Source organism: Astatotilapia calliptera, chromosome 15 (assembly GCF_964374335.1).
Source record: "Astatotilapia calliptera chromosome 15, fAstCal68.1, whole genome shotgun sequence".
NCBI lineage: Eukaryota > Metazoa > Chordata > Actinopteri > Cichliformes > Cichlidae > Astatotilapia > Astatotilapia calliptera.
Window position 1 is genome coordinate 34,894,818 of NC_137436.1, and position 26,316 is coordinate 34,921,133.

At 40.2% G+C, this 26,316-nt stretch overlaps 1 protein-coding gene across 1 annotated transcript; it reads right to left on the reverse strand.

The window, feature by feature from the left end:
- Positions 1 to 662: 662 nt before the first annotated feature.
- rab3ab (RAB3A, member RAS oncogene family, b) lies at positions 663 to 24,078 on the reverse strand. Its single transcript, XM_026142342.2, has 5 exons — positions 23,973 to 24,078; positions 11,235 to 11,459; positions 5,304 to 5,422; positions 4,461 to 4,585; positions 663 to 3,959 (listed from the first exon to the last, which is right to left on the reverse strand). The coding sequence occupies exons 2-5, from the start codon at positions 11,457 to 11,459 to the stop codon at positions 3,769 to 3,771; spliced, it is 660 nt and encodes a 219-aa protein (XP_025998127.1). The 5' UTR covers positions 23,973 to 24,078; the 3' UTR covers positions 663 to 3,768.
- Between the last annotated feature and the right edge of the window lie 2,238 nt (positions 24,079 to 26,316).

The window sequence follows — 26,316 nt, forward strand, 5'->3', positions numbered from 1 at the left end:
TGGTTGTTTAAGATGTAATCATTTTAATTGCTGACGCCCTCTCATCTCAGTTATCATTAAGGCTTTTTGATAAGAGAACTGCTGCTCTTTTGGAGACCATTCTCCAAAAGAAGGCTGCATGGCAAAATCTCAATAGCTCAACAGTCTCTGAAATACATCAGGCCTGCCTATCAGCTGCATTTACAGTGACTTATATTACCTTTCCTCCCCGTTCAGATGTCTGGTTTGAACTGTATGCCTAAAATGCATTGAGTTGGTTCTATGTGACTGGATGATTGCACATATATGTTACCAAACAATTGAACAAATGTACCTAATAAAGTGGCAGGTGAGTTGTTTAAAATTTAAATGCCCTTCTCTCTCTCTCTCTGGGTCTTTGACGGACACTGACTAGTTTCTGAGATTTTCTTCAAATTTCTTTCAAAAATGAAAAGTGAAAGAGTGACATCCTGAGGATGTTGAAGCTACTAGCAGCCAGATATTTGCCACCAAAATGACAATTTCATGCTAAATCCTGGTGACTCAAGCGTCTGTCATATGTTATTATTTTAAACTAATCTGAATCTTAAGTTCAGAGTAAAAACCTCACTGGATGTTGAAGAAGCGCCAGGTAAAAGCATTCACTGAGGGCAGAAACACTTCAAAAACTACAGTAAACTGAATGTTAGCAACTTTTTTTTAATTATTGTTTTACCACAAAGTACAGATAAAAACATCCACAGCATATTCTCTCACTTTAAATGGCTGAGAGGGAACTGAAGAGGCAGTGATACAAGACCAAATCAAGTCACATGTTATTTCTGCGTGCTAGTAGAAGCTCTACAGTCGGCAACCTCTACCAAGCTGGATGGCGTTTGTTTTTGTGTACATACTGTAGTGTGTATTGCTTCGTAGCTGAGTGACACATTCATTCACAAGCAGGCCTAGAAATGAATGCAGGGTACAGTACAACATGGCTCTTTGGGGGATTTCAGGTCTTTTTTTTCTTCTTCTTTTTTTCAATGCAAGCCTGAGTCAATACAACACAATCCACACATATGACTCAAAGGTAGAGTATTTACAGACAGGGTTTATATGGAGAGGAAGACATATTAGAAAGGAGAACAGTTCAAAGTTTTGGATTTTACCAGAAAGGAAACAGTCACAACCAGTAAGAAGTAAAATGTATGCAGGATCAAAATCATCTCCGCAGTTCATAGTCATATTTACTGGCCAAATCACTTCCTGTTCTAATAACACCACTCTGAATGGAGACTCAGTTTTTTATAGTATTGAAGTTCCTGCCAAACATGAGACACGAGCTTTACAAAGTCATTCATTACTGATTTTCATCCAGTAGCGCTTTGCCCTTTCAGTCCATAGATGTCATCCCATTCATCAATATGGGTTAACGCTGATATGAAATCCTTTTGATATGAAATCCTTTTGATATGAACAGGACTCACAATATTTCCCTGTGAGGAACTTGTTTTATTACTTGTTTAAACGTTTAAAATTGGTTACACTCCTCGACCTGGCACCCCACAGCAAAAACAGCGAGCTGCTTCTTAAGCAATCTTTGGTGAAGTATAAAGAAAGAATACCCAGTAAGCCAGTTTTAACCGTTAAAACTGTAATAAAACCAAAGTGCAAATACTTTCCCAGTACTGAATATTTAACTCCTGCATTGGCTCGAGCCTTCAGCTGCTTTACGCTTGCTTCGTATTTAAACAGTGCGGTCCATAATTTACCTGAAGACTGAGATCAAACGCAAACACACAAATAAACCGACGCCCACACAAGAGCCCACATTTATCCGTAATACTGAGGTGTTAGTGGTATTAATCGCGTAGTGTTTTTTTATTAAGCAGATAAACACGAGGAGTCAACATGTTATTTGATACGCTGTCTCCGTCCAGAAAAGAAACGAGTTCTCTTTCAGAATAATGCAATCAAACACATATATACGGATTACACCCCACACATGTTGCCATACATGTTTTTCCTGTCTTGAATCTCGCTACGGTGCTGTACCATGTGTCAGCATGATCTCTACTCTCTGTAAGTCTCAACCAGCAAGACAGAAGCTCAGGACTGTAGTTGTTGAATGATTTTGAAAGCAAGCCAGCATACTGTACTCACCTAGAGGTCAAAGATCAGTAGATCTGCCAAGTAACCACAACAAACTCCAATCTGGCCGTTTTGGGAATCATCCTAATCTATCCTGATGTTTCTTTCACTGCCTGCAGGCAAGCTACCAACAGAAAGCAAAATACCCTGGAATATCAAAGAAGTAACATCGCTCTTGTCCTTCCCTTCAAAGATTGATGAAATGTTTCAGTGTCTTTATATTTGAGGACAGCAATCAAAGAGATGAAAGCCTGAAGTCTGAAGGTTTTAGCTGTTACATGACCTCAACTTCAGTATTTTACAAAAAAAGGTATCTGCAGAATTTTTTCCACCTGATGGAAAATACTTTCAACTGTGTTGCACAAAGATGCTTTTTAGACAGCCTCCTATTTTTCCCTTTATCTTCCAGTGACAAAGACAAAGACACATTAAAACCTTTTCTATTATACAAACACTGAGAACCTAAATGGCTTTAAGACTATTCTGAAAAAGAAATGCATCTCCTTCCTCTAAAATAGAACTTACGCAACGATGCTACGTGTCACAGCAGTGAAAACCACACCAGACGGATTTAGACTTGTTAGTAATTTAGCAGAAAGTTTCGATTTATGATGGTGCATTATTTCTGAAAGTAGCACGAGACATAAACAAGAGTGAAATTCAGCGGCTCGCAGGAGACACGCTTCGACACAACCTCCAAACAAACAGGCCTTTTATACCAGATACTGTCCTCACAGAGCTTCGTACCGTCTTTATACCTATCCAGAAATGCATACCTGTAGATGTTATGTATATAGATATATATATTGCACAACATTTATATGTACATTTGAAATAAATATAATTAAATAAAATGTGTCTCTTCATTTTTTGCTATTTTTTCACTTAGTTATAATTTGTTCGCATCCCTCTCACCCCCCTAAGTGTTTTGCTGTAGGGGAAAAAAAAGGGGGGCGCCAAAGTACAAAAAGAAATGTAAAAAATGAAAAAAGGCCAAATAGTCAGATGAACAACGGAAAGACAGAACGCTTGCTATCTGTTCTGAAACTTGGTGAGACAACAAAAGAGACATTTAATGACATATATGAAATGCATTACATTGATACCGAGCAGATCTCAGCTGGATCACCACTCCTACCGAACTGAGCAGTGTGGCCCTCTTGGTCACCAAATCCAAGGCTGGCATCTTTTCCAAGATATTCAACTGACATGAAACAAAGAACTGTAAACATGGGAAGGATTTTAATGGCACTCTGAGGGTGTACGTTACGCCGTCAAATCCTTCTTGTAAAACCACACCGAGGATCAGGGAAACAACATACGACGGGTTGAAAAGCTTCAAGAACCAGGCTGCAAAGAGTCTGAAACTGCAGCTTGATTTAAGGTGCTTTGGCATCATACCAGCACCTGCACTTTTTGAATGACCTTTTAGCTCATTTGTGCAGAGAAACCAGGAGCAACCACAGTAAAAACACCAATTCAGACACTTTTCAGACACTTTTCAGCTTGATTCTTGTGACCTTTAGCCAATCTTCCTACAGAGACGAGCAGGAAAAGGAGTGAAACGGGTGATGAAGTACAGACCCAAGGACCTGAGGTCCAGCTGAAAGGAGGACAAGGAGAAAGACAGTGGAAAAGGGTTTTGGAAAGGAGTCAGCTTTAACATGCACAGTCCTGGTGAGGAGGAGCGGGCTGCTCTGTCAGCTGGGGCCCCTGTTTGGCCCCTGTGACAGCGGGATCGCCGGCGTCCAGACTCTCAGACATCTTTTCACAGATGATGTCGACCAGGCGCTCAAAGGTCTGCTTCACATTGATGTTGTCCTTGGCACTGGCCTCGAAGAACTCGAAACCTGGAGGAGAAACAGAGCATGAGAGAGGTCGCCGAGCTGTGTTCGGTCTGTCAGTCAACAAGGGATACACCTTGCTATCTGCCGGGCAGATTACATTTGGTGGTGCGGTTGCAGATCATTCCAGTGACTCACAAAGTTAACACACAGAGACAGATAACCTTTTACAACAATTTGACCTAGCGTATTTGCCTTTGGACTGCGGGAGGAAGCCAGAACAGCCAGAGAAAACCAACACGGGAACAGGGAGTAACATGCAAACTCTGCACAGAAAAGCAACAGCTGGCCGATAGGTTTGAACCCAAAGGGGCAGATAAAGTGCAAACTGCAAACTCCTTCCTGGCTTATCAGGCGGTACCAGCCTCAGAGAAGACTCCACTCATGTTCCTAAAACATCACAAGCACTATTAGTCTGCAAAAGAGCCATTTGAATATAAAAAGTTACATATCTTGTAAACTTGCAAGGTTGAATTTTGTGCGTGTGTGTGTTCAGCATGAACTCACCGAGGTGTTCGGACAGCTGACGACCTCTCTCTGAGTTCACCACTCGCTCATCCTCCATGTCACACTTGTTTCCTACCAGCAGCACCTGGGCATTGTCCCATGAGTACGTCTTAATCTGAGTCGACCTGAGGGCGGGGTCAGAGAGGAAAGTCAAAGGCTGGGACGTCTGAATGCAACATTAAAGGGTTTTTTTCCCCCAAAATTCAGGATCGCACTGATTGAAGAGGTAAAAAAATGAATCTGAATCTAAAAACTCTCAAATTGTGCACGCACACAATAAAAATCAAAGGATCAGTGTGATTTATTTGATTTTACTGTAAGTCCGTACTGAAACTTAAAGACTGAATTGCCCATAAACACAGGCAATATCAACAACAAGGTATGACCGAGTAGGTGGAAAATAAATGGAATGGTCCTCTGTGATGTGCTGGTCAGGTTATATAGCACAACAAAAAGGAAAAGATATCACGATCGCATCTCATTACTCTGCAGAGACAGAAAGCTCATACTGTGGTCTATTAAAATAGACAGAAACCTGAACCGGATCAGTGGCTCTGTTCTTCTATCCCCCTGTATCCCTGCATCTATTTCTAGAGAGATACTAAATCTCTAGATGCAGTTTCATTCATCATCCGCACAACTCTTTGTCTCACCAGAAAAACAGCGATAGAGGGTGATTTTTGGTGCCTAAAAAGCACCAAACAGAAACTTAAAAAGAACATAACAGCACTGTTTTACACAGGATACAGCATCCAAATAATATTTTTTTTAGTGGTGTTTATCCTACTTGCTTATATGTTGTAGTCCCCCTTATCATCAGCACTACCCCAGCCAATGACATACCAGTCCTGGACAGCGTTGAAGGAATCCTCATTGGTAATGTCATACATGAGAATGAAGCCCATGGCTCCTCGGTAGTAAGCTGTGGTAATGGTGCGGTAACGTTCCTGGCCAGCCGTGTCCTGAGGAAAGAAAAGAGCAATTTAATTATAGTGATTGTTTTTATCATGTTACTGCAGAGTGGCTCAAACAAAGAGAGTCTGGAGATTAAGATTGGTTTTAGACATGTGGAGAGGACAGATAGTGGACATATTGGGCAATCGGTGTTAAAGACGGAGCTGCTAGACAGGAGAAAAAAGAGGAACGCTACAGAGGAAATTTAGGGATGTAATAAAGGAGGACATGCAGAAGGTTGGTGTGACTGAAGAAGATGGCAGGGTACGATAGATAGGGTACAATGGAGACAGAGGATCCACTGTGGCAGCTGAAAAAAGAAGAATTAAAGAAACAATTTGATTACCCAGGAGCAGAAATGTGAATTATATTTCCTCATACTTCACACAGCAGTTTAAATCAGGTAATGAAAAGCTGATAACATGCAATACAATTACATAATCTATATTGCTGAATAAGCAGTGCCAGAATCCTGCTGACAATGTGACACAGTGTATCGCTCAGGTGTGTGTTTTAATGTCACAGTGCGCTCCCACAGCACTGTGAGTAGAAGTAGAAAAAGCAGTAGAAAAAGCAAACAGCAGCTCCGTGTGTGTTGGTGTAATTGGGGAGTTTATCTACAGCCCTCACTGCTGTTGGAAAGGTGCTGACGATTCAGAGCAGAAAGTATTAGAAAACCTATCTTTACTTACAGCTTTGACACATCGGGCAAGTACATAACTGTGTTTTAAAGGTTTAATTTAATGTAATCAGTCACTTTTGCAGGTAATACAAGCATTACCCTGATTATTGCTCAGGGAATTAAAGCACAGTGTTACAGCTAGCCAACACCCTGCCTCACCTTGTAAGCTGAGCGGCTTCTGTTCCAACAGCATCCCTCAGCTGTCGGTGCAGAGATTAAAAAAAAGTCTCATGCTGGTTTACACTTCACAGGATGAACTCTTTGTTTGACACTGGCATTCAAAACCATTTGGATAGTCATACAGCCAGTGCACACAATCAGAGATGTGTGTGGGGGTTTTTTCTTCTGCAAGCACACATATGGCATTTTGGGAAATGTGCTTATTTAGTTTCTTGCCAAGAGTCAGTTAAGGTGACCAATGCCTCTCTCTTGCCTGTTGGGTTATGGTGAAGGGTTATTAGCCAGACAAATGCTGTATTTGGTCAGGTTACAACTTCACTAACTAAACACTGACTCAACCCAAAAATTAAAAGTTCCCTCTGTGAGCTTAACCATTACACACTTAAATGAAGACATATTTGGCCTATTGACCATGAGTCTGGTTCTACAGGAGATTTCTTCCTGCTAAATAGGAGTTTTTCTTTCCCCCTGTCAGCTTTGGCCTTTATGGGTAGTTTCTCTCTGGGTAACAGTTGTACTATGGGCACATTTTTTATGGCTCAACCAGAAGTTCAACCTAAGGCTTAAATTTCGGGCTGTCACTGCAGGCTGTAGCTGGTCACTATCTGCCAGGCGCCACTCCCAGTAAAAATGACCAAACTGTGTTTGTAGTATTGTTCCTTATGGACATTTTTAATTATCTGACAAATAACATGTGGCACAGTGTCATGGACCCTGAGTTTTTGTACTTACTTATTGATTTCTCATATTTACAGTGTTCTTTGGGTTTTGTGTTCTATTTAACAAAGTATATATTTGGTTTCTTTATGATTGTATTGTTAGCTTTGCCTACAATCTCTTTTAGTTTTCAGATCCAGTTTTCTTTGTAGCTATAGTTAACGCTGTATTGTCACATACGTAAATTTCTTAGACTTTGGTTTTCCTGCCTCCTGTGTCTCATTGTCAAGTTTCTAAGTGGTTCTTATGTTACTTCCTGTTTTGGTTTGTCTTTTCTTCCTTGTATTTAGTTGTACTTCCTTTGTCTCTGATTATTCCACCTGTGTATTTAATGGCTTCAGCTTGTCTTTGTTGTGATGACTGTTTATCTTCCTGTTGTTCCTCCCTATGTATTTGACAAATTTGGATTTTTTTCTATTCTATCTTGAATTGTTGTTTCTTACACTATTAAACATGAGCTGTTTGTTGAATAGCCTGTAGAGTCTGCTTTGAGTCCTTACACCTGTCTGTTAGTTAGTACTGATATTCAGGTACATGTGTTACCTATGTTACGTTTGCTAGCTGTAGCTGATAACTTAGCACAGATATAAATCATATCTCAAAGGTTTTATAAGTTGAGGGGGTTTGTAGATAGAATAACTTAAATCATGCTAACAGGTGAGCTTTTTCCGATTTAAGTGTTTTCTTTCTAACATTAACACACAATCATACTCTGATGGATGCATCGAAGAGTGGAGTTTGGACATTTGGCCAAAGGACATTTGGCATGCTGACTGGAGATGACAGGGCTCAAACCACCAACCTTTCTTCCTGAGCCTCAGCCAATCCAAAAAGAGCTGTCAAACCTGCAACAGTTACCTTCAAACAGAGCAGAGCTAGCTGTTTTCATCTGTTTTTTCTCACTATGCTAAGCTAACCAGCTGCTACCTGAAGCTTCAGCTAAAGATATGATAGTAGTGTCAGACTTCTCAGCTAAGATTTAATTAGAGAGTGAAAGAAAAAAGTGAATTAATCTTTTAAGTAAACCCTTATAATCCTTATTAAGTCATTTTAAGGGTTTACTTGAAGGAAAGACAAAGATAATCTCAACAATCAGCTATGGAAAAAGCTGAAATTGTGTCAAAAGAACTCGTACTTTTAGCTAAATCATTACTGCTATAGGTACATTTTATCACACACGCTCCTATAAACTAAATGCCTACCTTTCAATAATCTGTTGAAAAATTCAATTTCAAGAACACATTTTTAATAAAAGTCCTGATAACCAGATAAATACACACAAAAAAAGCATCATGTGCACAAAAAACTGATGAGTACATGTGTGTGTGTGTGTGTGCGTGACATGAATATATCTATTCACTCAGTCATACATTATCACACTCGGGTCACTAGAAAATTGCATTTTCAGAGAGCTGTCGCTTTGATCTATGCTTTCCAAACTGATGGTTACTGTATAATGTTCTGCAACTGCAGCTTGCACCCTATTTTTGCTCACCCACTAAGTGTGTGCTGCAAGTTGTTCTGGATAAGTGCATCAGCTCTATACCTAAAATGTCAGTGTAGGTAGCACTGAGTGGTGTTATATAATGAACACTGGACTATTCATATTTGAGCTAAGCATCAAATTTAGAGTTAAGGGCTTACCACGGAATATAAAATGATAATCTTTCCAACTGGCAAGAGATAATGTACCCTATAGCATTTTAATGGAGAAGAGAACGGATAATATTTTGTTACTAGCTGCAACATTATCATCTCTGCTGTTTTCCCCTTGTGTGTGTGAGCCTAGAGACATCTAATGGAGGAGCTCCAACAAAGGAGGGTCTGAGCACTGGCCGGTGTGTATATGTCTGTCTTACTGGATGTCAGCTAACAGATTATATTAGTGTCATCATAGTTCATCCTATCTGTCTACCTTTATAAATCTGGTAATTCTGAAGCTCTATTTTATTTTATTTTTTGATTGGTCGCGTTTAACCAGAAGTCTTTACTTTGGACTGCAGCTGTCATGAGCGCTGTGAAAGCAGCTCCACACGGCCTCTCAGGCCTTCAGTTTTATCTGCAACGTGACGCGTTCTCAAACGTGGCCATTTAAACAACATGTATGACATCTAAGTATATGTCACGGGTCTGCACAAATCAACATACACTGGAATAACTGCACACTGTGGCACAAATATACGCACTGTGCGCTCATGCCAACATTTTCATTTTTACTCTGCTAGCTGAGCAGTGGGGGAGGAAGTGTGTGTGCGTGTGTGTGTGTCTGTGTGCGTGAGACAGAAACGAAAGGGAGGGGGGCATCTTCTGAGATGTGTAGTAATGGGGGAGGGGAGAGCATCACCCAGTCTTAGGTTTATTCTTCTCCGATTGGCCGATTGTATCTTTCTTACCAGAGGCAAGACCTGGGAAAGGCTGACAACAGAGGCAGCCTTACACACAAAACAGATCCACGTGTGCACAGCCACACAAATTCAATGCTCTGCTCACCATCACAGCTCTGGTTGCTGCAGAACTTTGGTGTGATGGTGGAAATGATGTAATTGTCTACAGCATGGCACCTAAACACCAGTTTCCTGCAGCTCAAACCAAAGAGTTTAGAGCAGTTTAGAGCTTCAGCTGTCTTTAACCCTCGCGCCCGTAGAAGCAAACGCACATCTGAGGAAACACCTTATTGTTTGCTCCCGGGGACGTGTCACCGTAACCGTCTAATGTATTCTGCTCTGTTGGTGTTCATCTGCACGTGCAGGCTGTAGCGAAGGCACCGATGTGTGCAAATCTGTGTTCACTGGAATCTGACTTTGCATAATAAAACAGCACCACGGGGCAGGGTCTTACAACTCCTGTTTTTTATTTTTATTTGCTCAATTATGAGAATCCATTGGAAAACATGAATATCTACATTCCTTAATCTGACAATGACAATATTTTTAAAGGCAAGGTTAAAATCCTGACGTCATAGACAGGGGCGAAATGGTCTGAAAAGTGTGTGCGTGCAGGACGATCCTTCCTGGAAGGTATTTGTGGCATTGCACTTGCTTTCAAAAATAGTTGGAGAATGGAGAAAAAAAAGACTTACAAGGAACTGAAACCCAGCTTTATTTCTCACATCCACACACCCTGTTTATGTATTTCACATGTCAGTGCAGAGGAAACATTTCATGCTTGTCTGTAAGCCCATCTGGGCATTTGCTGTGCAGAAAAGCTAAGCGGAGAAAAGGAAGCATAAATGCTTTGACCAACAAATGTGTGTGAAACGTGTGATGAAGTGCAGTGCTTCTTGCATTAGCTCAATCCTCACCACAAACACACACACTTCAGGTGCATTTCCTTGGTGTTGCTAAGTTAACCTCTCATTGGACAGCATCTGTGTGTCCTAGTTTGAAATAACTCAAGGAAGTGATCAAATCAACACCACCAAATATACCAAATACCAAAAGCAAACCAGATTGACTTTCAAAAATTCATATAGTCGTACTAATTATGGGCAGACTTTGAAAACAACGTAAAAGAAATTATCTGTCATCATCCTGGGCTTTGGTGTGTCTGGGCTCTGAATCCTTGTTTGTTTTTAGAGATATTTTATATCTTTAAAAAAACTTGATATAGTCTTTAGTTCTTGTTACCTTTGTTATCTGGCTTCTGTCAGTATTTAGTACTGTTTATGTTCTGAGTTCCGTTAATCTAGCCTTCTCTATGGCTTCATCCCCATGATGGCTGCTCCTCCATGAGCCTTGTCCTATAGGAGATTTCTTCCTGCTAAAAGGGAGTTTTTCCTTCCCACTGTCGCCAAGCGCTTGCTGTTAAGCGAACATCTGATTGTTGGGACTTTCTGTGTATCATTGTACTTTCTTTACCTTACAATATAAAGGGCCTCGAGGTGACTGTTTGTGACTGTTTGAATTAAAATGAAGTGAAAATTCCTCTCTGCTAACGATTCCATGTTTAGTTACTTCCTGTTTTATTTTGACAGAAGTTGCTCACTGTGTCTTATGTTAGGTTTAACTTCCTCCTGGCTTTAGCTGGGGTCTCATCACTTACGTCTCCCCATGTTATCTGGGTGCATATATATTGTCTCCCTGTGTCTGTTGTCTTGTTTTCCCTCATAAGTGTGTATGTGTGAACCTCAGTTTTTTCTTTACACCTGTCAACCAGTATAATATAAACTAACCAGATACTAGTAAGCAAAGTAGGTATACTTTTTGGTTCATAGCACTTTTTTTCTTTTCTTGTCATCTTACCCAGATCTGTAATTTAATCCTCTTGTCATTCCTGTAGATAGTCTTCACCTTAAAGTCGATGCCAACTGTGCTGACAAAGGCCGGCGTGAAGGAGTCGTCGGCGTAGCGGAACAAGAAGGAGGTTTTTCCAACGCTGCTGTTGCCGATGATGAGGATCTTGAACATATAATCAAAGTTTTGGTCAGAGGACTCCTTCTGCCCGTAGGTTGCTGTTGCTGAAGCCATCTGTGGACAAAGACAACAGAGAAAGTCTTTAACCAAACTCCTGCAGTGGCCTCACTGTAAGATCACAGTAAATGTTCTCTGAAATAGAAATGACATTTTTCTGTTTCTTCCATTTCTAAAATACTCTGTAGAGTGACAAACTGAGCTTTCTGAGTAAGAGAGATTCACACTGTTCAGATATGGTGCACAAATCATGAGCAACAGAACAAGAAAGAGCACAAATTGATATGAAGTAGGTGTAGATATGAAAATAGAAGATGGATATCAGCAGTCAGGATAATACCCAATATAAGATTTTCTTGGGGTTACTAGAAAACCAGCGTAGAAGATCTGATAAAGCTTTAGGGAAAACAATGCGTATCGTCTTTGAAGTAGGAAAATGCAGAGATTAGGTAATTAACAAGGAATTAATCAGCTTTAATGACTTTAATAATGTTTCAAGCAAAAATGCCAAAGAGTTATTATTTCCAAAGGATAATGGGCTGCTGGCAAAACCTCAAAAGCCCCAGTTTGAATTTCTCCCTTTACCAGCATTTTAATAAGAAAACCATATATGACACGTTAAAAATAGTTGCATGTAAGATGTGGAACGGGGTGGCCATCCTTCTTGGTGATGGCAGATGGACCCCCAAACTGTGGGGCATCCATCTGCACAGTACAAAGTGCAAAGAACCACAGTGACAATAAGAACAAGGATGGGCACTGCCAATTAGCGAAGGCTCTAAATGCTACATTCTGGGTCCGAAAGATACACAGACTAGTAAATAAAAATGCAGGCATTCATTAAGACGCATTAGCAGCTTCTACTGTCAGCCAGGACATTACGCTAAATTAATGAGCATCGATTTCATTAAACACACACAGAAGAGGCTGCTGAAACAACAGCAGAGGAGCTGTTTAACACAGAAGAGGTCGTACGTTTAATGCATGTTAAGACAAACGACGTTGTCAGCATCTGTTAGACTCAGCATAACAGAGGATAGTGATTAACTGGTATGCTTTACACAATGCACATTTGCTTCATGGGCATTAATCACAACCACATATTGCAATATTCTCATCGGTGGATGGAGGTATATGAGGATGAACTTCATGCTAGCATAGAGTTTTGTACCCACTAGCTAGCCATGTAGTTTAAAGCCAGTCCCGTCCACAATTTTCTATTTTAATTATTTATGTAAAACATGTTTGATCAAAGTTACACTCTATTAAAAATCCAGCCTAACATTTACACCAACAGCAACACCATTAAGGAGTAAGCATATGACAGCACACTGCACAAGAATGAAATGATCTTCTTATATCCTCTGACAGTGTACTCATCTCTGTGCTTGTCCTGCTAGACCTTAGTGCAGCGTTCAATACTGTTGTCCATAATATCCTATTAGAGCGATTAGAACATGCTGTAGGTATTACAGGTACTGCACTGCAGTGGTTTGTATCATATCTATCTAATAGACTCCAATTTGTACATGTAAATGGAGAGTCTTCTTCACACACTGAGGTTAATTATGGAGTTCCACAGGGTTCAGTGCTAGGACCAATTCTGTTTACATTATAGGCAGCATCATTAGAAGACATAGAATACTGCTCTTTGTTGTTTGCTGTCTCCTCTGTTTGTTTTTTTTGTTTGTTTTTTTTTTTTTTCTCCATACAGGTGACCCAGGAGTTCTTTTTTTTTCTCTCTCTTCCCCCCCCTTCTCACCGTCTCTTCTCCCCTTTGGTTTTCTTTCTTTCTCTCCCCCTCTTTCTCTCATTCATTCCCCCTGTCCTATTTATTTAAAAAAAAAAAAAAAAAAAATGACAAAGGATGAACTGAAGCTCTGCCATCACGTAATGTCGCATACTGCTGTTTCTGATGTCATTTAAAAAAAAAAAAAAAGAAGACATAGAATACATTTTCACTGCTATGCAGATGACACCCAGCTCTATCTGTCCATGAAGCCAGATAACACACACTAATTAGTTAAACTGCAGGAATGTCTTAAAGACATAAAGACCTGGATGGCCGCTAACTTTCTGCTTCTTAATTCAGATAAAACTGAGGTTATTGTACTCGGCCCTGAAAAGCTTATAAATATGGTATCTAACCAGACTCTTACTCTGGATGGCATTACCTTGGCCTCCAGTAACGCTGAGGAACCTTGGAGTCATTTTTGACCAGGACATGTCCTTCAACGCACATATTAAACAAATATGTAAGACTGCGTTCTTCCATTTGCGCAACATCTCTAAAATTAGAAATATCCTGTCTCAGAGTGACGCTGAAAAACTAGTTCATGCATTTATTACTTCCAGGCTGGACAACTGTAATTCATTATTATCAGGATGTCCAAAAAACTCACTGAAAAGCCTTCAGCTAATCCAAAATGCTGCAGCAAGAGTCCTGACAGGGACTAGAAAGAGAGAGCAGATTTCTCCTGTTTTGGCTTCCCTTCATTGGCTTCCTGTTAAATCCAGAATTGAATTCAAAATCCTGCTCCTCACATACAAGGTCATAAATAATCGGGCCCCATCTTATCTTAATGACCTTGTAGTACCATATCACCCTGTTAGAGCACTTCGCTCTTGCTCTGCAGGCCTACTTGTTGTTCCTAGAGTATTTAAAAGTAGAATGGGAGGCAGAGCCTTCAGTTTTCAGGCCCCTCTTCTGTGGAACCAGCTTCCAGTTTGGATTCGGGAGACAGACACTATCTCTACTTTTAAGGTTAGGCTTAAAACTTTTTGCTAAAGCATATAGTTAGGGCTGGACCAGGTGACCCTGAATCCTCCCTTAGTTATGCTGCATTAGACGTAGGCTGCCGGGGGATTCCCATGATGCATTGAGTTTTTCCTTTCCAGTCACCTTTCTCACTCACTATGCATTAATAGACCTCTCTGCATTGAATCATATCTGTTATTAACCTCTGTCTCTCTTCCACAGCATGTCTTTTATCCTGTCTTCCTTCTCTCACCCCAACCGGTCGCAGCAGATGGCCCCACCCCTCCCTGAGCATGGTTCTGCCGGAGGTTTCTTCCTGTTAAAAGGGAGTTTTTCCTTCCCACTGTCGCCAAAGTGCTTGCTCATAGGGGGTCATATGATTGTTGGGTTTTCTCTGTATCTATGAAGCGCCTTGAGGCGACTTTTGTTGTGATTTGGCGCTATATAAATAAAATTGAATTGAATTGAATTGAATGGTTAGCCATTTTCCTCAAACAGATTTCTGGGGGACTCTACGTCTATGTTAACCATGAACTATGTACAGCATGAAACCTTTACGTTCAAAGGGATAAACTTCAGATTTAATTAATTTCTTGGAAAGCTGTAGCAGGGTGTGAGCTCGAGTGAGCACCGAGCTCACTTGTAACGAGTCTTGTTCAGCATCCTGACTTCATTGTAAAGCCAATATAGGATCTGGTATGGTGCATTTGCTAATACTGAAATACCGTGTTTTACTTTAAACGATGGATGAAAAAAATGTAGTCATAATGGTCCTTTGTTCCTTTTGTCTGAAAGAGCCCGTGCGAGCTTCTTTTAAATGACTAACAGAGGCATTAAAAAAAAGTCCACATTAGGATGCAGACAGGCGAAGGATGCAGGGACAGATGTGTCTGACAACTTTTAGACTTTGATTCACTGTTTGCCTCCTTTTTCACTCAAAGTTTAGTTGGGTTTAGACACAGATATTCCTAATTAAGAAAATAACCTACTCTAGTCCTTAGATTGGGGTCTAACTATGATTCTGGTTACTATCATAGTTAGCTCACAGTTTAAGTTAGCGCCTAACCTAAGGAACTGTAGACACCTCCACTCTCTTGGTTTCCAGTATAAGGTGTTAGGTTCAAACCCATCTAAAGGTGTAACATGCAGTTATTAATGAGACCATATTTCTTTTGAGGAACACAATCTCATAAAAATATAAGACTAGCACTTACTTTAAAATCCAAAATTTCCTCAAAGTTCCTTATTATACATTGAACCTTTTTATGAATCGTATGCACTGCATTAGCTAGTTCTACATATTTATTCAGCAAGGTCAAACTACTGCTGTGTTTTAAATTGGGCTGCAGATCTGCTCTAACAGTCAGCCAAAGAACAACAGCAGCTTCACTGAAACTTACACTGCCGTTACGTTACTGCATTCGCTGTCCAGGACTACAAAGATTCAAACCTACGAGACCTAAAAGGATTTAGAAAACAGAGTGAGTGACTCTTCAGAGCACGATGACTGTAGCCCACAGGACTCAGTCCCTTCACCCGCCTCTATATTTAGACTGTTATCTCGACTCGGCTGCAGCGGAACACTAGAACTCAGACAGAATAAAGAACAAAGAAAACAAGTGCTCAGTCCTCACAGCTCGGGCCTATCGGCTTACACGCAGGAACACAGAGATGCTTGTTAAATAATGGAGAAGCCCCGACCCTTCCTCAGCACATTCTGTTATGCAAACGAGGGCTAAGCAGGTGGGTCGAGATGTGATAAACCTACTGTGAGAACGCTGCACAGAGGATCACAGAAAACATTCATAAACATTCATAAAGCTGTTTCATGTAAATAGGATTTAGTCAGGTTGCTAAATTGAGAGCATCGGAAAATGCAGCAGCCACATGGCTGCCAGTATCTTTTTAGTTGATGGCTTCTGTTCTGCCTGTGACGTCAACAGTTCCTCACAGCTCGGAGGATCTGTGAATACTTCAAGCGTGTGCAAAAATAAGACATGCATACTCTTCAAAAGAGCCGAACCTAATCAATAAGAATTATGGATGTGCAGGATTAACTTAGACTTACTGAGTAACAAGTAAAGAAATCTAAACTTTTACCTTACAGTATATATTTTGAAAATACTACTTTAGATATTAAAGGTTTCTTTTAAAAACATACAGTATTGTGCAAAACCATGAAGCAGCCAACCATTTCTTTCTATTTTGCTGGGGATACAGGAAATGGGTGCAGAGATTTATTGAAACACATGAAAATATAGAACATATGGCAAAAAAGATTTTGTACATTTTCACAAACTTAGTCAGCTTTCTTTTAATTTCCTTAAATAGTCTTCAGTAATAGTTCTCCGGGCTTTTTGAAGACATTCAAAGCTCTACTTTGGATTTTGGCCTCAACAAAATGTTGAGATCTGGGCTCTGGGAAGGCCAATCCATGACTGACGCGGTTCCATTGTGTGTGTTTTCTCTATTCATGTTTGCTTTTACTGCATTTCTAGGTTGACTATCATAGTGAAAAATCAGTACTGGCTGAAACAGCCCCAAACCATAACAGAACCTCCACCGTGTTTTACCTTTCTCCTGATCCTTCTCCATGTTTTTACCCTACAACCATAACCATACTGAACAATGAACTCAAAAAACTCTAACATATAGACTGTGTTTTTAATGTGCAATATTTATCAGTTCTACATTCTTTCTATTTACCTCTGCATGCAATTGTTTTCATTTGCTTGTATTTATATTAATATGCATGAGTCCAGGATCCAGACACTCACTGGAAATTGGTCAGGTACAAGGACTGGACTGAAAATCTGTGAAAAAGCAGCCAGTGTCCAAAGACAGACCTTCAGAAAGCCTGAAGCCCTGTAGCTCAAGACAACTTTAAAAAATGCCAAAATGGTCAGACTTCTCCAGAAATCTTATCCAGACTGACTATATCCAGAAACAGTCACAAAAACATAATAAAGTGAATATTTTTCTTTTCCAAACAACTGACAAGCCCATCATCCGATGAAAGTCCCACTTACTGAACATCAGACAAAAGGCAAAAAGCCACCAAACAAACAAACACAAAGATAGCAGTCAGGAAAGACAAGGTGACAATTTAACTGAATAAACAAACTGCAAAGAATATGGAGCAAAAGAGGTAAACACTTCAGTTCACTTGTCAAACTGATTTTTGCCCCTTAAAATTGCGTAAAAAGGTTTGTTTTCAAACTGAAATAGACACATAAGCACATTGAACTCAGAGCTATTTCTTCATTTGGACTCTATTCTGTAAAAGCTCACAGCTAATAAGTAGTTTAGGGTTCACTGATATCATCACTATTACAGCTTAATCAACCCTGTTCACTCAATCTGGGATCAACTGACTTCAGGTGAGATTGATGCTGCGCAGTTGTACCATATACCGCTCAACTCTACCCCACTCAGCTGACGGTCAATAGTTGGAGTTTCAGTCACAGCAAAGGCACTGCAGTGTGACTCACTGAGTGTGATGAGCATAATCTACACAAACATTAGAAAATAAAAAGTAAACGTGCAGCTGAAGAGGATGAACAGCGTGTTGGATTAACTGATCTGCAATCAGTTTGGTTTAGTGTTGCTTTTCCTGTCCCTTCCTGACAAACGGAGGTCCAACCTAAACAACAGGAGACGCTTCCATCTCAGAATTCCTTGCAAAAGTATTTAAATGAAGACACACCTACAACTAACAGCACTTCATTCTACGGAGTGGTGTCGGTGAATTTCTCTGAGCGACAAAAGCCCCAAAAATCTAATTTATTTATCTGTCATACAATTGCATGCTCATATTGTTTGCTATGCACGCAATTCTGCTTAGCTCTTGAGGAAACTGGGTATTATTTGCAGGCTTAAGTCAAAGCTCCGCCTCAGGATTGGCCCATATGTCACTACTTTGATCTTTTTTGTTATGTGGCCTAGTTTGCATTAAGACCCCATCCTGGACCTGTGTGAGGTTTTCTTCCTGATTCCTGAGTTTTTACTCCCCGGAGACAACAAGTGGACTTTTTTTGGTAGTTTTTGTCTTTACAATCCAGCATATATTTCATCTTACTCTTACTATGGTACAGTAGATGGTATTTATTATGATTTGGCACTGACACTAACCATCCCCGACTAAACTGATTGACTTCCTGGTTTAAAACATTACATTTTACATGTATATATATTTTTTTATCTCAAAAAAAAGAAAAGCTGGCTACTAGCATGCTTACCGACACATCCGATCAGAGCTGTATGATATCAGCGTCAGGTTGGAAGAGTCTAAGATTTGACACCTATAACTTAACAGTTATCTTTAGGCTAAGCTCCGGTGAACCAGCCGGAGGTGAGATGGCACTTGATCACAGTCAGGGTTTGGTGTTTGATTTCCTCTTTGGCGAGCCTTATTAAAAATGTATCTGCTCTTGTTACCGCTGCACGACAGGGTCTGCTCAGCTCTGCAGATATTTCTGCCCACGTGTTCGTTATCGATGAGCTTCTCCGAGCCGAGTCAGCAGTGTTACAGTGACAGCACGTCAGGCAATTACACAAAGTTTTGCTCTTAAAAACATTCGAATCCAGGTCTTGGAGTCAGTTTAGATGCATTACTATATCTCCTTCCACTTTCTGTACTGTGAAAACCCACATTCGCTCATATTTCTTTTAACCCCCTCTGGAACATTTATCCTAGTGCTGTGATTCGCAACCTGTTTTAGAACCTTTTCATAAAATCTGGGCTCCTAAATTCTTATTGATTCTTTTGCGGTGCTGTTGTTTCCAGTATTCACAGCAAGGATTCCAGGAGTTTAAAAATGACCAACCAATGCTGGAAGTGTAGGTCTTGCCAAACACTACTGCAGGCTTTTTGCTTCTTTTCTGCTGCTTTTCCTCTGCGTCTCTGAGATTAGCTGCAGAGAAGAGAGTTGGTTTAACCTTCACTAATTCGATACAGAAGCTTATAGAGAGAGGCCTTTGTGTTTAATCTCAAAGTAATTAACAAATTCTCATTATGCAAATTCCTTTCAGCTTCCAAAATGCCGCTGCTTTCTTTTGGCTTTGCTAGCAAACTTCCAAGCAAGTCAGGTGTATGTGCACTGTAAGAGCTGCCTGGATATTTGGATTTCAACCCTTGAAGGTTCACAAGCCCATGCCGGGACCCCTGTTGTTATTGCAGCTGTAGTTTCTCCTAATACTGAACCATCAATTATCTGTTGCGCCTGTTTAGGAAATCAATATCTTCTACAGCCCAGAGTGTCATCCATGTCTTGACCAACAATCCAGCAACAGCCTGAAAACTAAAAGAAATAGGAGACGCTGGAGAACCGGGAACTTTTTTTCTGCCACTTTTGATTAAAAAAAACAAAGCTATAAATAATAATCAAACTTCACTTTGACCTTTATGTAGGTTATTGAGATGAAAGATGGTGACAACATCTGTTAAGCGCATGCATCCCTTCCCTCTTCCTGTTCCCTTTCCTTTTTTTTCCTGGTATAATAATATTTCATATTGAATTTTTGAGCATGTTCTTTGAGCTGCTGATTATGCTGACTCACATCCCTATTTCCCCACAGGGATCAATCCAGTCTAACATGACAGTCATCATCTGCATCATCTGTTAAATAATATAGACATATATATAATTATCAACAGAAATTTGAAGCTAAATGGCATCAAGTAGGATATAATAATATCTGAGTCTAAGTCAAGGCTTCACACAGTGTGTTTTTGATGGAAAACTACAATAGCATGCCGATCCACACGGTCAGTACATTTGCACATTTAGGGTCCCATCAAAGTGGCTCTGAAATTTCCAAATCTTCCCTCACAATCCGAAAAGTAGCAATGGCATTCGGTCTCGAATAAAAAGGAGATGAGACTAAACGCCAGGAGGAAAAAAAGATTTCAGAGTTCAAAGATAACTCCTTCCATCGCGGAGAGTGCAGGGAAGATGGAGGAAGGGAAGCACGCTTTATCAGGCAGAGATGGCTAATAATAACCAAATCTGTTATCGCAGCGACTTCTGGTTTTAATATTAGATTGGCTGCTCAAGTCTCTGTTTGTATATATATATACATGTAAGATCAGGATGAGTCACTAAGAAAACTGTGATATAAAGGAAGAGGATAAGCTATCTTTATAAGTCACAGCTCTGGGAAGCTTGGTTTTCTGAGTCTTTCTGTTTTGCTCAATAGCACTTTGTCAATAGTTACACCTTAACGCCACAGGCAAAGTCTTTTCCATTTTTTTCCCACACTAATCCAATCAGGACTAAGAGTTATAGGTTTCACTGCTGGACAATGACATCACTGAGCTCCCCCTCTAAACCTGCCACCTAAAGGAGATTGATGTCCCTGCAGGAGCTAAGTGCTCCTGCAGCCAGCCAGTCAGGTTCATCTAATCAGGATTGGCTGGCTTAGTGCAGACGGACAGCTAATCCACAGCTGATCCCAGATCACCTAAACACATTCTTGCTTTAAGATGGTTACTGAGATGACTCACTCAGAGGTTTTTCACATCTCTTAACAACATCAGAGGACGGTTATGTGAACCTAACATCCCCAGTCGATTTTATTACAAATAACTAAATCAGAAACTTAGAGCGTCTGTGATTTTTACAGAATAAAAAAGTCGTCCTCCCTGCAGGTCCCTGTACCAGGACAGGTTCTATCTGTTATAAAAACGGCTTCCATTTTTCAAAGGTTGTCAAGCGCTCAATGAAGAAGCCACGTGTCACTGCTCTGACTGATAGCCGCCTGCTTTGTTTTATTTCTGTTCCATCAAACTGAATCAAGCTGCATTTGTTTAGAACATTTTTGTGAGTGTCACAGAGTGATTGTTCTTGTAAGGATGCCATTCAGTTTCTGATTTGTGGCTTTGGCAGAAGCATAAATGTCAGTTTTTGTTGGAGTTTTTCCAATCTTCGTCTGCTGTGCAGATGAGGACGAGGAAGTGGATACGTGTCACTTCTCCATGAAGCTAAAGGTTTTGACCTTTTTTCATTGAGGACATTTTCTCAGGTGGGTAAAAATATTGTCTCGTTTAAGGGTTCACGGTGCTTTCCTTCATAAATCAGTTATTTGGATCATTTTGTGTTTGGACTGGTACTTCAATAGTGGGGACGATGTTTAACAAATCTTCAAATCAAACTCTTATCTGCTCTCCTGCTCTGCAGTCCCCACCTTGCAGCATCCTTCTCCTTCTTGTCCTAGTACATTACCCTGAAAAGGCACCATCAATACTTCTTAATCGAGGGGTCAATGCCACCTTCCTCTTTAACCTGATGAAAGTGGTGAGATCCCCATATCTGCAATACGGCAAGCTAATGCAACTCCTTCCTTCCTTCCTTTATTAGAACAAACAGACAGTGATGGAAAATAATGAATTACATTTACTCAAGTGCTGCACTTAATGACTTAGCTACATTTCTCCATTACTTACTTTTCAGATTACAATGCATGACGCATTTATAAACGGACACATTGCTGTGAATCCAACAAACAGTCACATAATCAACTCCGTATAGACCCAATAGTCAAATCAAGTCAAATCTATAAACTGACTGATAAAAGAAGATCTTGTTTTAATGTAGCATTACTACTTTTACCCATAATCTTCACCCCAGACTCACAACTAGGAGCAGAAGCATTAAATGGCTCCAGTGTTTATCCAGCACTAGACTGAATGCAGTGCGATGGGTGTGTGGATGCTGCAGCAGAACTCTTTTCTTTCACTGACTCGGTTCACACTGGCCAAGAGGCTTGTTTAACTCAAATCTGCGTGATCTGGCTGGATGATCACCATTTAAAAGTGAAGTCAGCAGCCTTTTCACCTCTGACCTCTTTAGCAAAACGCTGCTGTCTGCATCTTTCCTCCTGCACCGCCGTCTTTCTGTGCGGTGCTTTTGATGCAGTGGAAGTTAAAGAAAAATCCAGTGTCTTGTCAGTGTTTCTCAGCCTAGAAACACTGATGTTTACTAAAACCAATGTGATGCAACATTTACAGCTACTAACCAGCCTTACGTGTGAAACAATAACTAACAACCTACTGAAACTGGACAGCAGTGGCGTTACTCTGCTGCTGTGGCTCTCCTAGTTTTCCTGAGACAGCATTTCTCCCCCCTTTTTCCTCCAATCACGTGCCTCCTTTCTCTAGGAAGCGTGGAGATGCAGATGAGAGGAGGGGAAGCTAAAAATATCATCACTTCATTCTCCACCCCACCCCAACCCCCCGTGCACAGAAAACAGAAAGCAGCAATGAGAGCAGCCAGGATGTGAGAGATGCTCTTTGAGGCTAGAGTCTGCAGGTGAATCCGGGACATTAAAAAGTAGTCATGTGTGTTTGTACACAAGTGCATTGCTTAATTTATAATGTTGATTGAAAATGCTTCTTCCCACTTCATGCTGAAAGATGCTGTATTTGGATACATCTTTGAGAGCTTGTTACAGTCATTAAAATAGTCTCGCCCCCCTAAATCTGCTGAGCTGTACTCTGCTTATGTAGAGCTTTTGTTCTCAGACATTGTGTTTATGTGGGTGTGTGTAATGTTCAAAAGCATCTATAATCATAGTTTAAAGCATCATAATCACAGATTAGCTCAAGAAATCCAATCTTTAAGTCTGTTTTACTGCACATGTGTTCAGACAGGCACATCTCAGACTACTGCTGACAAACTGACTGAAATGTAATAAAAAAGGCATCCACCCTGCATATCAGTGGCATCTCTCCCAGGCAACATTAGTGTGTGTTTTGCCATGTGAAGCAGCAGATGCGTCACTTCTGCCTTCAGCCAGTAAGTTTACCGTCAGCGAGGACATTCAGATGTGGTCTGCAGGCTGTGAGCTCACTTTGAGACTCTTTAAAAAAAAGCCTAAGAACATGCTTGCAGTCTTATTGTATTATACTTATTGATTAAGCTTAAAAGCCAAAATGCAGGCTGATAGGCTGACACAATGCAACTGCACTGCACAGTTTTCAGTAGGCTCCTGTATAAGATTTGAAACAGCAGCTAAACCAGATGAAACTCTATGCATTTTTCATATGTGTTTCATATGTGCTTTCATCCATATCCTTCATTAGCTGCACATAATTAAAATATATAAAAACGATATTTATGATTTAGTCTGTTTTTTTTCTTGTGAATGAATGAACATATCATTCAGTACTTACTCCCAGAGATCTGACTCAGTGTTTTACCTCAGCATTGGAACACAACAGTCCTCCATATGGCTGCCGCGTTTCACGGATTAAATACTCCTGTAATCCTGGTATTCGGATTGTTGAATGATTCTCTGTGCCGACCTTTAGTTATGTCATGATGCTTATTTGAATATTAACCTATTAAATGTGTAACCTATTAAAAAAAGGTTTAAACCCCCCCACATGTTTCATATGTTTACTCTCGTGCAGTGTGCTCTACGTGTGTTTGTAATGTATTCCACTGATCCTGCCTCAGATCCATTCAAACCTGTTTTCTTCATTTAACCCATCGGACAGTGTGAAACGCCTTTTCCTGCAGGACAGGCCGTGAGTCAAGCCAGAGATCCAGGACAGCAGCAGCAGCAGCAGCCCTCATCCATCCACACAGATAACAACAATCAGCCTGTTTTTACGGGTTATTCTGAAGCCGGTTTATGGTTTTCACAATGGAAACAGCTGTTAAGGCAGGCATCTCACGTCAAGGCTTCTGTCATCTGAAATATGCTGCTGGATGATTAAAATAAACTGCAGCTGAGACACTAAATGCGCTAAATTTAACGTACGATTTTATCTCCATTAACTCCAAAATTAATAAAGAAAGAAAACCCACCTTTATTTCTATCTGGCTGCTATCCTCCACGTCCAGCACCCGCAGAAACACCACCACTCACTGTCAAGTCGGAATGGTTGCGCGACACAACATCCTGTTGGCTTTTTCAAAATAAAAGCAGATTGGTTTAAACGGTACAAAGTGCTTGAAAGATAAAGACGATTCTGATTGACTGAGTAACTGATCCGACTGTATTTTTTACTATACTGTACTTTTTTACTATATATATATATATATATATATATATATATATATATATATATATATATATCCCAAGCTAGGCGAGTGGCTCCAGCAGATCCCGGGAACAACATCGGAGATCTCTGTCCAGAAGAGCGCAGTCCTGGGAACAGCTAAGATACTGCGCAGGACCCTCAAGCTCCCAGGCCTCTGGTAGAGGACCCGAGCTTGAAGGATAAACCGCCCGCAGGGGCGTGCTGGGTGTTTTTTATATATATACAGAAGTGTTTGTAAAGATCAAAATTTACAACAACATGGACAATTCTTTGTAATGTGAAGAGAAAAAACGCACAATCCTACATCAGAACCGACATGCTTTTCTTCCTTTGCAAGACCTGGTACCCGGTGAACTTTTTAAACAGGGTTGGAAAGTACTCAGACCCTTTACACAGGCAAATACCTCAGCTTTCTGCATTAAGACTGTTACATAAGTGTGTATGCGTTATGAGGTACGTGTATTTGTAGTAGTAAAGGTCAGGATGCAGGAAAATAATAATGAAACAACGAAATTAATTGACAGAAATGAGAAGCCACAGCGCTGGTTTTAAAATCTTACTTTTTTTTTTTATTCCTATATCTCAGGTGATTATGAAAACAGTTACTTACTATTTAGTCGAGTGACATGCCTCAAAAACCAACTTATCTCATTTAACTGCGTCCATCGGTTGAAAAAACTGTTTCATACACGCAGTTGTTATCCCAGCGATTGGTAAATAAATAACGGATATCTAGGGTCTTTTTGAATAAACAACGTCTTTGAGCTTGGCTTTTATTTTGAAAAGGGAAAGAACGAGTTCCAGTCGTTTTGTAACTCGGGTTGTGAAGGCGACATAAATGAATGACAAATGGGCGTGGTTTAGGGGTACGAGAAGGATTGACGTCCTGTCTAACGAATCCGGATCCGTAATCAGCGTCCTGAAATATTCCACCTCAAACACTGAAGCGGTCTTTTATTATTGATGAAAGCTGCCGGAGAGGCTGAATTATTGATTACGGGGTCAGCAGTAACCACTGAGTCCATTCCCACCCAATAAAAGACACCGGTCCCATAATGCACTGCAAAACCATCACACTCATATACGTTTCATACGGATGCGTTGTAAGGTACAACGCCTGTTTCATAAGGCAGCTGTAAGCGCTGCAGAGCGGATTTTATAAAGTAACAAGAAACTGATTTTAAGCACAGCTGGATCTTTTATACTGAAAGCATGTCACTGATTATTAAAGAATAGCCTACATTTAGTAGAAAATTGCACGTGATGATGATGTCACTGGAATTAAACAATTGCCATTCAGTATTATTTTTTGTTTTGTTTTTTAACTTATTAATTATGCTTAGTATCCACAGAAAGAGCAACGTTCTTTATCTTAGTGTTTAACTGTTTACATTTATGAGCCAGTGAGCTGAAATGAGACACAATAACATTTTTAAAAGGATAATAAGGATAAAAAAAATAGAAATGTTGCTTTCCTTTAGTCATGAAAATAGGCATATGTACATATAGCATGCCACATAGTCACCTAATTGTGTTTTAGTCCCAACAGCCCTTTATCTGTGTCCAAGGCAAGAGAAAATACAGTTGTAGACACCGTGTTAGTATTCTTGCGGCTGTCTGCCACAGTTTCTGCTGTGCTGTTACTATGTCAGCAGGTGACAGCATTTTACTGGGAAAACCTGTTTGCTGGAGAGGAGTAACAGCTTGTATCCACATTCTGTTTAGAGATGACCTGCTGCCTGAAACATGGTCAGCTGTAAAGTCGATTCAGTGTTATGGTCAGTGTCTTTTTATGAGCATGTATTAATGCACTTATGTTGCTGTTATTTTCTTCCTTATTAAATTCCACAAACACACTGCAAGTGTTCCTGAGCGGACAAACGCGTCTTTTAAGTGACAGCTGTGCAACAACTGCATAAACGATTTTCAGCAAAGTGAAAATGCGGTTAATCGTCAAGTTTCAATGCTTCATGTATTGTATGTAATTTTCATGTTTTTGTATTTAGACACAACCATCAAATCAGTTTTTTCCCAACAAGCTACACGTCCTCATCTAAACCTAACACCGAATGTTCTCATTTATTTTACTGTATTTTGTTGTCAACTGA

Coding starts and splice junctions, on each gene's coding strand:
- rab3ab (XM_026142342.2), bottom strand. CDS start 11,459: ATGGCTTCAGCAACAGCAACCTACGGGCAGAAGGAGTCCTCTGACCAA. Junction 5,423..11,234: donor GGATTAAATTACAGATCTGG/GTAAGATGACAA, acceptor TTCTTTCCTCAG/GACACGGCTGGCCAGGAACG. Junction 3,960..4,460: donor TCAGCTGTCCGAACACCTCG/GTGAGTTCATGC, acceptor TTTCTCCTCCAG/GTTTCGAGTTCTTCGAGGCC.